Source organism: Aulonocara sp. 'chitande type north' Nkhata Bay, linkage group LG7, assembly GCF_057382095.1.
Source record: "Aulonocara sp. 'chitande type north' Nkhata Bay isolate Kocher_YH1m ecotype deep benthic linkage group LG7, A_spYH_male_GT1.1, whole genome shotgun sequence".
Taxonomy (NCBI): Eukaryota; Metazoa; Chordata; class Actinopteri; order Cichliformes; family Cichlidae; genus Aulonocara; species Aulonocara sp. 'chitande type north' Nkhata Bay.
In genome coordinates this window covers 3,130,894-3,142,165 of record NC_141350.1, presented here as the reverse complement: position 1 = coordinate 3,142,165, position 11,272 = coordinate 3,130,894, and the positions used below count along the sequence as shown (strand labels likewise).

The window sequence follows — 11,272 nt, the reverse complement described above, 5'->3', positions numbered from 1 at the left end:
ACAGTTACAGAAGAAGAAGAAGATGATGAGCCCCCAGCTCCAGAAATAAAAGAGGAGAAAGCAGCTCCTGAGAATAAAGAAAACATTCCCCCAGCTCCAGAAATAAAAGAGGAGAAAGCAGCCGCTGAGAATAAAGAAAACATTCCCCCGGCTCCAGAAAAAGCTACGGAAGAAGAAATAGAAGCTATTCCCCCTCCCCCGCCGCGGAACGGAGGCATACGCTTCAATGATGAGCAACTGATCAAGACTAAAACAATCTTGTCAACCGTCTGGTCTTCAGGAACCACAGCCACGGGGAGATGGAGAATGAGAGCCAGCCTGCGCTCAACTGACGAATCTGATGCGCCTGACATTTTTGTCATGGAGAAATTCAACCCCGACTGCGGATTATTTCGCAGCATGATGGTTATACCAGCCAAAGAGTGGGTCGTAAGAATGCTGCAAGTGAGGAAGGATATTACAATTCTTTTTCAAACTTGCCGCTGCTGGAGGGATGCTGTAGGAGTAAGGAAATGTCTCAGCTTCTGAAAATCCCCGCCCCTCCCGGACCACGCCCCCCTTCCTTCTGTTTTAAAAGTCGGATCAAAAAGCCTTTTTTAGCTCAGAGAGAGAGATGGACTCTGCACCCCTGCTTCGCGATGAGGAGACCAGCTCCACCGATTGTTTTTCTGACGAGGGCGAGCTGGTACCCGACACTCCCGGCTACTACGGGCCTCTGAAGCGCCAGAGGCGGCAGCGGCAGCAGCATACCGACGAGATGGACGGCTGGGCGTCTTCTTTATTCATCGACACTGTGAAAACGGCTGTGTATCATCTGGTCAACTTGGTGATAAACAAGCATCGCACCGACGAATGTAATGGCTGTAAGATAGACCATCCCAGCCAGAGACAACACGAGTGCCTGCAAATTCTGGAGGATGATTTTTATTCCGACAACTATTATAACATCAGAAAGAAACTGCTCACTCCTCGCTTTGTCCCTTCCATTCAACGTCTGCTGATTGCCCGCAACATCAAGACTGAGGACGTTAAAGTTGGGATGGTTGCGGAGACTCTGCTTCATGAGCTGAAATCGGTGAGGAAAGTCTTTGACGCCATCACAGACGCTTATGACAATTTGGTGGGGCAAGACGTGGTTAAAATCGGGGAACTCCATTTGGTTACGGAGTTTTACAAAGGTTGCTGATTCTTATCCTGCATGCTTCCTATATTTAACCTTGTTTTTTAAATCATGTATTCTGTTTCTTTTTAAAAAACAAAAAACTACCTCGTTTTTTAATTCTGCTTTATTTTAATCATGTATTCTGTTTTTTTAAAATCCTACCTCATTTTTTAATCGTGTATTCTGTTTTTTAAAATCCTACCTCATTTTTTAATCGTGTATGCTTTAAAAAAAAGTATCCTGTTTGTTTGTAACCTTTTAACATGTTTACCTCATGTTTTTAAAAAAAGAAAAAAAGAGTTTTTGTAACCGTTTGACTCTATAACTGTGTTTTATCTCAGGGTTTTGAATAAAAGTGTATTCTGTTTCTTTTTAAAAAACAAAACAAAAAAAAAACAAACTACCTCGTTTTTTAATTCTGCTTTATTTTAATCATGTATTCTGTTTCTTTTTAAAAAACAAAAAAACAAAATCCTACCTCGTTTTTTAATCATGTATTCTGTTTTTTAAAATCCTACCTCATTTTTTAATCGTGTATGCTTTAAAAAAAAAAAAAAAAGTATCCTGTTTGTTTGTAACCTTTTAACATGTTTACCTCATGTTTTTAAAAAAAGAAAGAGTTTTTGTATTCTATAAGTGTGTTTTATCTCAGGGTTTTGAATAAAAATGTATTCCTGTTTTTTTTTTTTGTAACTTACTTGTATTCCTGTTTGTATTCTATAAGTGTGTTTTAGGTCCGTGTACTTTTCGGTATTTGAAGTTTTGTTTCAGAAACCAAAACGAAAAAACGATATTTAAAAGAATTTTCATTTTTTAAATTTTTGATAAAGAATAAAATGGGCGAAAATAACTTGTTTTTTCATTCGGTGGTAACAAATAGCCGTCATACACTTAAAATTAGACGTCCTTTTTTGGATTTCTTCGTGATTCAAATAATGAAAGTATACTAGCGCAAAAACAAAAAAATAGACGCATTTTCAATGTCTGAAACGGGAAGTACTTCTTCTGCGCGTTTTTTTATGGCGCGCGCACACCGTCCCCCACACAAGAGATCGACGGCCTTAAAGTTACACTGGAATAAACAGAGGATGGACCATTACGTTGTTTTTAGGAAAACTAAGAGAGTGACACTCCGGGACGAAGACATGACTGCAGAAAAACTGGGTCGCATCTTTCAGGTAGATATGTAAACTTCGCAAACTTTGCTTTCAGCAGTTTTTTTATGAACGTTATTGTTCTTCCTTACTGCGGAACGGCTAACGTTAACATTTGGTGATTTCATGTAGGCCTACTTTTACTAATACTATGTCTAGCCGTCTTCATTGTGCTAATATGTGAATTGTGCACATGTGCTAATGTGTAAATAGTTATTCATTGACTTTTACCGGCTACTAGCTAATAAGTAAGCCTTTAGAGCCTATTAACCGTGTGCACAGGAGTAACACGTTAGCAGAGCAACGTGATTTACGGAAACTTTTCTTAAACAGGTATCCGCGCATACTCTGTACATCACGGATGATTCAAACGTGGCTATGTTCCCCGGTGCGGTCTCTGGTGTTTTCAGCGCATTAGACCTTACACCCAGAGGTCACTATGAAGTCCACGGAGAAGACATGGAGTCAATTCCAACAGCAGGTTCCAGCGGGCAGCGTTTTGCATTTATGCGAGCACCAGCTGTGGCAGCGTCTGCACCTTCACGTTCACAGCAGGCTACTTCAAGTTCCCCTATGTCCTCCAAAACATTTCAGAGGTAGGATGAGTCTGTGTTCTTGAATATTAAATTACAGAACAGGCAAAATAAAAAGAAACATAAGGTGCATGGATAGTTGAATTGTTAAGAATAGCAAAGCTGTTTTAGTACAATTTGCCTATAGCAATCACTGAATGGATTTGTGGCCTGCTGTCTTTTACAAGATATGTAAAATTATTATGTTTTGTTTTACAGATCAGTGTACTTTGCAGATGTAGTTGGTGGGAGGTTGATTCCCAATAGAATGGTGGTTGTACGATTCCTGGAGTCTGAGGCTACGCTTCAAGGGATAGTAGGAAAAGTGCAAGATGCCATTGGTAATTACAACCCAATAATTTTGACAGATGCACAGGGCAATGCAATTCTGGAGTCGGAGGGCACAACAGGTGAGCCATAATATTATAGCTAAAGCCCATATCTTATGGAGAGACATGTCTTACCAGACTCTTTGTAATATTTATTGGGTAATATGGTATTGGCTTCTAAACAGGTTTCTTTGGTTTTGTTTTTCATCTGTAGGGTCACAGTACTGGAGACAAAATGCACGAAAAATTCTTGCTGTGCCTGAACAAGACTTTAATTGCCTCCAGGGAACAAAGAGGAAGAAACTGAGGTATGTGAATAAATATGTATATACTATAGGATGAACATCAATATAGAAGAATTAATTTGATTTAAATCCTATAATAGCAGTAAGACATCACTACATAAATCATCATCTATCAGTAAGTGATGTGATGTTTCTTTAAGCCAGTAAGTAGCTTTGACATCTGATTATCCATTTTTATTTGTAGCAGCTGTAAAGATGATGACAGTGCCAGTTTGGGAGAAGTGAGTGACAAAATAGAAGAGTTGGTGTTGGCATCTCAAAGTCTGCCAGCTGTCACAGCAGCAATCAAAGAGCTCACTGATCTTGCAGTTGCCCAGAAAGTCACAACCCCCAAGCTGCAGACACTCAAGGAGGGATTTAGCTGCGTGGTTTGTATGAGTATGTTCAAATGTTGCTTAGTAAATACATTACATCTACACTAACATTTTAATTACAATTAAAACAATGTCAAACCACATTCAATCATTACTTTGGACAAACATTTTTTTACCAAACATAGGCTCTTTATTCAGCAGTGTCCATTTAAATACTTAGGCACAGACAATCAAGATGCAGGTCTACTGTAACATAACATTCAAAAGTTTACATGCACATTTAATTTGGGTTCTCCTTGCAATCTTGACTATGAAAGTATAGCTTTTCAAATTGATTACAATGTCAGTATGGGTGACGGTACACTGTTCACAGTAATGTAAAACTAAAAAGTTCACATTTAAAATGGGACTGTAGTTGCATATATTGAATCAAGTACCTGTAACTTTTTCATTTTTCTTGCTTGCTAATTGAGAAAATGTACTGATTTTGCCCCTCATCAATTATAGACAAAAATATAGACAGGGACTTTCTCAGAACAGCGTGAACAAGAGGAATTACAGAATAACCAAAAATATTCTGCATGCTGTCTGTAAATTTATGTCAAGACTGACTTTGAACCTATAGTTTGAACTAAATTCAACATAAATGGATAACAGTCTCACTTATCTGATTTACTTTTGCAGACATCATTGAGGATCCAGTGTTCTCACTGTGCTGCAGAAGCATTATTGGCTGCAAGACATGTGTGGAACAGTGGCAAGAGACATCACAGCACTGTGCAAAATGCAGGGAGAGTAACAACGGAGTTCTACAAATTACTGGTCTAACAGCTGCATTTTCTGTATTGAAATCTTTTTTTGCAGAGGAGTAATGTAGTGTGTACACACAAATGTTTACAGTCAGTTGATTTTTTTTTTTGTCTGTTCTGTACAGTTTACAGATGCAGTGGTTCATACATTTCTCTGAGTTATGTTTATGAGACAGAGCAGAGCTTCTTTGTATGGCATAAAGTCACCATTTACGGCTCTAAAAAACAAATGTGAAATATCAGGATATTTTTCTGCAAAATGACTCTCTGTTCTAAGTTTGTCCTGTTCGGTTGTGAAGGGATCAACTCCAAAAGTCGAATATTCTTTGAGTGCAGATCCCAAGTGCTGCCTGTAAAGGTCTGCTGCTTCAAGTGCATTTGGCAAGAGCTCTGGAGAAATTCTTCTTTTACACCCATGTTCTGCAAAGTGATTTGGTATGCCTTTTCCTGTAAAAAATAGAGGAGGTGTTTAAATGTTCATTATCAGGGTTGTAAGCAATCTGACTTTTTTTTTTTTTTTTTTTTACCTGGGATTCTATGAGCATTCCATGATTCTACCACACTTGCAAGACCAATGTTACACAGCTGACAGGTTAGATTGGACACACAGTATCGCACAAGGTTATCCTCCATATCTATCTCCTCCTGGTCCATCAGCTGGAGTAGGGCAGTTTTTAGTGGGTAGTTGACACGGTTGTTGATTTCAGGCCAAATCCTTTCAACTGTGTGGTTCTAAAAGAGTTAAAAGAAACATGTCTTAAATGTACGTAGTAGTACACGTAATAGTATAAGAATTTCAGCTGATGTTAATGGTACTTAAATCTTACTCTTGTGGATGAGGTCTGTAAATAAGGCAGTCTCTCCTGATTGAAGCGATGATGTGACAGCATCTCTTGCATGAACAGTGTTAAATAAAATTCCTTTCCATGGTCTACTCGCACCTGGTCCCACATACCATAGGTGATCACTGCAGGTCTGGTACAGGAAAAATAAAGAACATTTATTAACTATTTTGCTTTAAGACCAGCAAAGGTGTTATTATTTTGAATGTATTCATTCATGTTTTTTTTGGGTAATATTTTAGTTGTAGTAGGACAACATATATTTCTTAAGTTTCTTTGCAATGTCACTGTCATGCTCAGACTTTAGATGTATGTCAGAACAATTGAAAGATATGTGGAAATCCAAGAACCTTGTTCCATTCATAAATGAACACTGATTAATTGCAATAAAGTAGTTAAATGATTCATGTGCAATTCCATTTTATTTATTTTTACATTAATAGAAAATGTTGATCAAAATGTTTGGTAAGTTCTTAATATATTATATTCAGGAACATAACCAGACCCATCTGTTGCATGTCTAATTTAAATTCAAATATTGTAAATTTGGGTGCAGCTCATGTCCAATATGACTAACATGTCCATCAAAACACTTAAGATGAAATAAATGGTTTGAGAGGTTGTATTACCTGAAAACATATTCATAGATGCTCAAGTTGTTTTTGATTGGCATTGTGGAATGACTCACAATCTTTTTACTGAATCCATCTACAGCTAAAACATGGGTGACTCCAAACATTACAAGTTTCTCGTTTTGGTCCAGGTGAACCTTGTGCCCCATGCATTCAGCATGGTACGGTGTGGGATTAAGATTCCGAGCTCCCTTACAAAAAAATCACAAAAATAAATGACAGCTGACTGGATAAAGGCAGATTTGATCATACGTTTGAGGAAGAGTCAAGTAACTGTTAAAGCAGGGCGTACATCTGTTAAACAGAATTAGGCCCTACCATTACATGATGTATATCACAAATATGACAAAGAACATTGGAATACAGTTCTAGTGGAAGATTAAATAACATAGGCTACCTGGCGTCTTGCTTCATGATAAGGTTGATGCACCTCTCTTAAAATTGACCCAATTCGTCCCTCTGCAGCATGTACCCCTTTTGTGGACAGATAGCCCTTCATCATTTTGCGGCCATATGTTGGGCCCACCTGTTTAAAATAAAAGATCATGCTACTACTAGAACAACAAATGTAAAGTAGCTTATTCTGAAAGCAAATGTGTAAAGCTAAAGTATTGTGCTAATTAACTGTACAAATACCAGTGAGAGACATCTTTAAAATAACTAACGTTACCCACCACCCGCAAGACGCTAAAACGCGCGGGCGCGCGCACACAGTCTAGACTAACCCCCTTACAACCCAGTTAAGACAACCATACACAGTCATAAGGTGAAGGAAGAAAGTACCTTACCTCATTTATAGCTTGTGTCACCTCAAGCTCCAACCGTGTGTCCGAGAGTCGACAGCTAGTGATTTGCTCAGCACAAAACTTTCTAACATTTCTCGCAGAAAATCCTCTCACTTCCCCGTGTTCATATGACAGACGCTCTGATATAATTTCCGATGACAGGCCTTGTTTTGCCATCTCCATGATCACGTCTGAGTATTTTTCCAACGTCATGATGTCCACACTACAGTGTTTGCCATAAGTTTGCGCATCACTTGTACAGGTTGTTGACCTACTAAAACTTCCGGTTCAGACAAAATAAATAAAGGGCCCTTTCTCGTTCTTTTTTCTTGGGTTTTTCGTTTCTGATGTGCGAAAGGACAAAATGAAAAAAACAATTGTTTTACGTTTTTCATTTTAGCTTTTTAAGTTGAGAATTAAATAAGTGTCTCATTTTCTTTTTTAAATTATACTTTCTGAAACGAAACTTCAAATACCGAAAAGTACACGGACCGTTTTATCTCAGGGTTTTTGAATAAAAATGTTTTTTGCATGTTAAACCCTCTGGTTTTGAATAAAAAATATTTAAAAAGCATTCATCTCTGGTTTTTGAATAATGTATTCCTGTTTTCTGCACATTAAGCCCTCTGGTTTCGAAAAAAATAATAATAAAAAACATTCATGTCTGGTTTTTGAATAAAATAATAAAAGCCGACTCCTGCGACGTTATAACGCAGACGAGCTTTTTATCAGAAGACGAGATGGCCGAGAAAAGTGAGATGAAAAAAGTGTATTACGACCCGCATCACCCAGGTAGTTTCGGAGGAGTAAATAGACTCCGACGTGCTTTAGAAGATGAAACTGGTAAAAAAGTTGATATCCGCAAGGTGCAGAATTTTTTATCCGAGCAGGACGCCTATACTCTACATAAGCCGGCGCGAGTAAGATTTAAGAGAAATAGAGTGTTTGTGACCAAACCCCTGAAGCAGCTTCAGGCCGACCTGTGCGACATGAGACACCTGTCTGAATACAACGACGGATTCAATTATTTATTAACCGTCATAGACGTATTTTCAAAAAAGGCTTACGCCCGCCCCCTGAAAAGGAAGACGGGTTCGGAAGTGACTGAAGCTTTCGAATCTGTGTTGAGAGAGAGTGAAATACCGGAAAATTTACAGACCGATGCGGGAAAAGAGTTTTTCAACAAGAGTTTTCAAGCTCTGATGAAAAATCACAGCATCTCCCATTTTGCTACCGCCAGCGACCTAAAGGCCTCGGTGGTGGAGAGATTTAACCGCACCCTGAAAACGAGGATGTGGAGATATTTCACCGCGCACAATACCAGACGCTATCTGGAGGTGTTGCCCGACCTGTTAGAAGGATATAACCGCAGTTATCACAGCAGCATTAAAATGGCACCTGCCGAGGTGCGCCCCGAGAACGCGGATCAGGTGTTTCGCAACTTGTATGGAAAGACACCCGCCCGTCCTAAAATAAAGTTGAAATTTAAGAGGGCGGATCTGGTGAGGATATCCAAATTGAGAGGAGTATTTGATAAAAAATACGAACAGAGTTTCACGGACGAAATCTTTACTGTGATCAGGGTCCTTCACCGATCGCCACCCGTGTATAAGCTACAAGATTATGACGGCGAGCCCATCGAAGGGTCGTTTTATGAGCCCGAGCTGCAGAAAGTGAAACTGACCGAGGACAAAGCGTTTCATGTGGAGAAGATTTTAAAGCGGCGCACAGTCAGAGGGGAAAAACAGGTTTTTGTCAAGTGGAAAAACTGGCCGGATAAATTCAACAGCTGGGTGAAAGCCTCGGAAGTGGTAGGCGTATAAAAAAAGAGACCCCTCGCATCATTCGGCTCATTTTTTAAAATTCATCATGGAGTCCGAAGGGTTTTACGTGACCCTGCCTTCCAACGCCAGCAAGGGCTTATTTAAAGATAACACCAGCGGCTGCTACACGGTGGATCTGGCCAAACCCCTCGAGCTGACCGGAGAATGGAGCGTGGGCTTATGCGAATTCATTTATCCGCGCACATGGTACAATCTACCGCCGGACGCCTCCTACTTGGAGCTGATGCGGACGACGGAGGAAGATCAGCCCCTGGTGATTTTAAAATTCGGCAGGGGAGGTCATTACGGACGCGTTAAAGATCTATTGGATCACCTGGTGCCGGCGATCCAAAAGTACGACCCGTCCTTCGAGGCTTCATTCAACAACATCACCAAACGTCTGGATGTCAAAGGAGTCGGGAGCCATAAAATAAAGGTCTTCCCTCCTCTGGCTTACATGCTGGGATTGAAAACGAACGAGTGGTGGACTCTGTCGAAGCGCTCTACTCCGTATCCGTGCGATATGAACGCGGGCGTATATAACCTGTTTCTCTACACCGACATCGTTCAGTACCAGCCGGTCGGTGACAGTTACTCACCGTTGCTCAGCGTCCTTAACGTGAAAGGCGATTACGGAGACGTGATCAGCATCAGACATAATACGGTCCATTACTTGCGCGTATCTAAAAAATACATTAAAACCATACGCGTAGAAATTAAAACGGACCGCGACAGATTCGTGGATTTTGTTTACGGGAAAACGATAGTCAAGCTGCACTTTAAACCGGCTTGAGAATGGCGGCGCGTCTCCCGCAGGACCCCCACCGTTTTGTGAGGTATTATGAGGGGCAGGTGGGAGGTTCCCTTCCGGGTTTTTACGGAGCGCCCGTGATGTACGGCAGAGGGATAGGATCCATCTTCTCCAGACTGTTTCGTTTCGTGTCTCCTCTCTTCAAATCCGGGTTCGCCGTAGCTAAACCTCACCTGAAAACGGCCGCAACCAATATCGCTACAGACGCTGTGAAAAGAGTGATGGGTAAGCTGACAGAGCCTCGCCAGGAGGGGGCGGGGGGTATGATGGTCCTCTCCCGCAGGAAGAGGAAACGCCCTCCGGGCGAGCGGATTAAAAATAAAAGCGTCGGAGTAAAAAGTAAATCAGTTAAGGCTGGCAGTGGGAAGAGAAGGAAGCCCCAGAGGAGCTCGGACATATTTTAGAAGAAAATAAATAAATAAAAAAATGTCTCTCTTACACAAGAAATCTGCCGAATGCACCCTTGCCGAACTGGATCTATTTTCGGCTCCCATGACCCAGCTATCCATAGAGGATAAAAAATATCAAGAATGTCAGCCCCTCTCTGCTTTGAACGACAACTCACCCATTGAATTTTTCATCCCCGGAGACGGGGAAAAGTATCTCGATCTGAACGACACCATGCTCCATCTGAGAGTGAAAATTACGGAAAAGGACGGGAGCAACATCCCACCCGATGCAGGGGTAGCCCTCATCAATTATCCTCTCAACACAATTTTCAGTCAGTGCGACGTTATTCTGGGGGATCGATTGATTTCGCAGTCCAGCGCCACCCATCCTTACAGGGCCATGATCGAGACGCTGCTCAACTTTTCAGAAGACACTCTAAAGAGTCAATTCAGCGCCGGTCTGTTTTACAAAGACACTGCCGGAGACATGGATTCTATAGTTATAAGCAACGGGCCGAACAAAGGGATAAAACAGAGAGCCGTTTTCACGGCCGAGTCGCGAGAAGTGGACCTGCTGGGTCCCCTCCACGCTGATATTTTCTTCTGCGAGAGGCTCCTGCTGAACTCTGTGGATTTGAGAATTAAATTGATACGCAACAGCGATGCCTTCAGTCTGATGGGAACTCGGGATTCGCAGTTTGCCCTGAAAATAACTTCGGCCTCTCTGTTTGTTAAAAAGGTCACGGTCTCGCCGGCCGTCAGGCTGGGGCACGCCGCGGCCCTGATGAAAGGAAACGCCCTCTATCCTCTTTCGCGCGTTTCTGTGAAAACCTACTCCATCCCTGAAAATTCCAGGATCTGCAACCAAGAGAATCTCTTTCTGGGAGCCATGCCCAAATACGTGGTCCTGGGCATGGTTCATCACGACGCCTTTACCGGGAGGAGGGATCTGTCGCCTTTCAACTTTAGACACAACGATGTGGAGTATCTGGCGTTGTGTCAGGACGGCAGGCAGGTGCCCGCCAAAGCTTTCCAGCCACAGTTTGACCGCGGAAATTCGGTCAGGGAGTTTTATCACATGTTTTCCGCCACGGGGAGACACCTCAAAGATTTACCTCTGAGCATCGACCGCCGGGAATTTAATGAAGGGTACGCCCTTTTTGCCTTTAATCTGGAACCCAGCGAGGATGCTGACGCCCTGTCTCCCGTCTCCAACGGGAATTTGAGGCTGGAGATGAGATTCAGAGTTCCTCTGCCTCAGACCACCACTCTCATAGTGTACGCCTGCTACGACTCAATTTTGGAGATTGACTCTAAAAGACAGGTGCTGGTGGATTATTACTAA

At 41.6% G+C, this 11,272-nt stretch overlaps 3 protein-coding genes across 3 annotated transcripts; 2 read left to right on the top strand and 1 right to left on the bottom strand.

Moving 5' to 3' along the window:
* The first annotated feature begins 2,127 nt into the window (after nucleotides 1-2,127).
* LOC147324301 (uncharacterized) lies at nucleotides 2,128-5,623 on the top strand. The gene is made up of 6 exons (XM_086297965.1): nucleotides 2,128-2,340; nucleotides 2,650-2,912; nucleotides 3,108-3,298; nucleotides 3,432-3,525; nucleotides 3,707-3,900; nucleotides 4,521-5,623. Exons 1-6 carry the CDS (start codon nucleotides 2,143-2,145, stop codon nucleotides 4,706-4,708), a joined length of 1,128 nt encoding a protein of 375 aa, XP_086154091.1. The 5' UTR covers nucleotides 2,128-2,142; the 3' UTR covers nucleotides 4,709-5,623.
* Nucleotides 3,732-7,391, bottom strand: LOC147324300 (uncharacterized). The gene is made up of 6 exons (XM_086297964.1): nucleotides 6,908-7,391; nucleotides 6,517-6,645; nucleotides 6,117-6,310; nucleotides 5,473-5,620; nucleotides 5,173-5,377; nucleotides 3,732-5,092 (listed from the first exon to the last, which is right to left on the bottom strand). Exons 1-6 carry the CDS (start codon nucleotides 7,115-7,117, stop codon nucleotides 4,788-4,790), a joined length of 1,191 nt encoding a protein of 396 aa, XP_086154090.1. The 5' UTR covers nucleotides 7,118-7,391; the 3' UTR covers nucleotides 3,732-4,787.
* A 2,639-nt stretch (nucleotides 7,392-10,030) lies between these two features.
* Nucleotides 10,031-11,272, top strand: LOC147324299 (uncharacterized protein F54H12.2-like). Its single transcript, XM_086302714.1, has one exon. It carries the CDS (start codon nucleotides 10,031-10,033, stop codon nucleotides 11,270-11,272), a length of 1,242 nt encoding a protein of 413 aa, XP_086158840.1.

Excerpts from the sequence above, each read along its gene's own strand:
- LOC147324299 (XM_086302714.1), top strand. The coding sequence starts at position 10,031 with ATGACCCAGCTATCCATAGAGGATAAAAAATATCAAGAATGTCAGCCC.
- LOC147324301 (XM_086297965.1), top strand. The coding sequence starts at position 2,143 with ATGTCTGAAACGGGAAGTACTTCTTCTGCGCGTTTTTTTATGGCGCGC. Across the intron at positions 3,526-3,706 it reads ACAAAGAGGAAGAAACTGAG|CAGCTGTAAAGATGATGACA; the intron begins GTATGTGAATAA and ends TTTTATTTGTAG. Across the intron at positions 3,901-4,520 it reads TAGCTGCGTGGTTTGTATGA|ACATCATTGAGGATCCAGTG; the intron begins GTATGTTCAAAT and ends TTACTTTTGCAG.
- LOC147324300 (XM_086297964.1), bottom strand. The coding sequence starts at position 7,117 with ATGACGTTGGAAAAATACTCAGACGTGATCATGGAGATGGCAAAACAA. Across the intron at positions 6,646-6,907 it reads TGACACAAGCTATAAATGAG|GTGGGCCCAACATATGGCCG; the intron begins GTAAGGTACTTT and ends TATTTTAAACAG. Across the intron at positions 6,311-6,516 it reads ATCATGAAGCAAGACGCCAG|GGAGCTCGGAATCTTAATCC; the intron begins GTAGCCTATGTT and ends TTTTTTTGTAAG.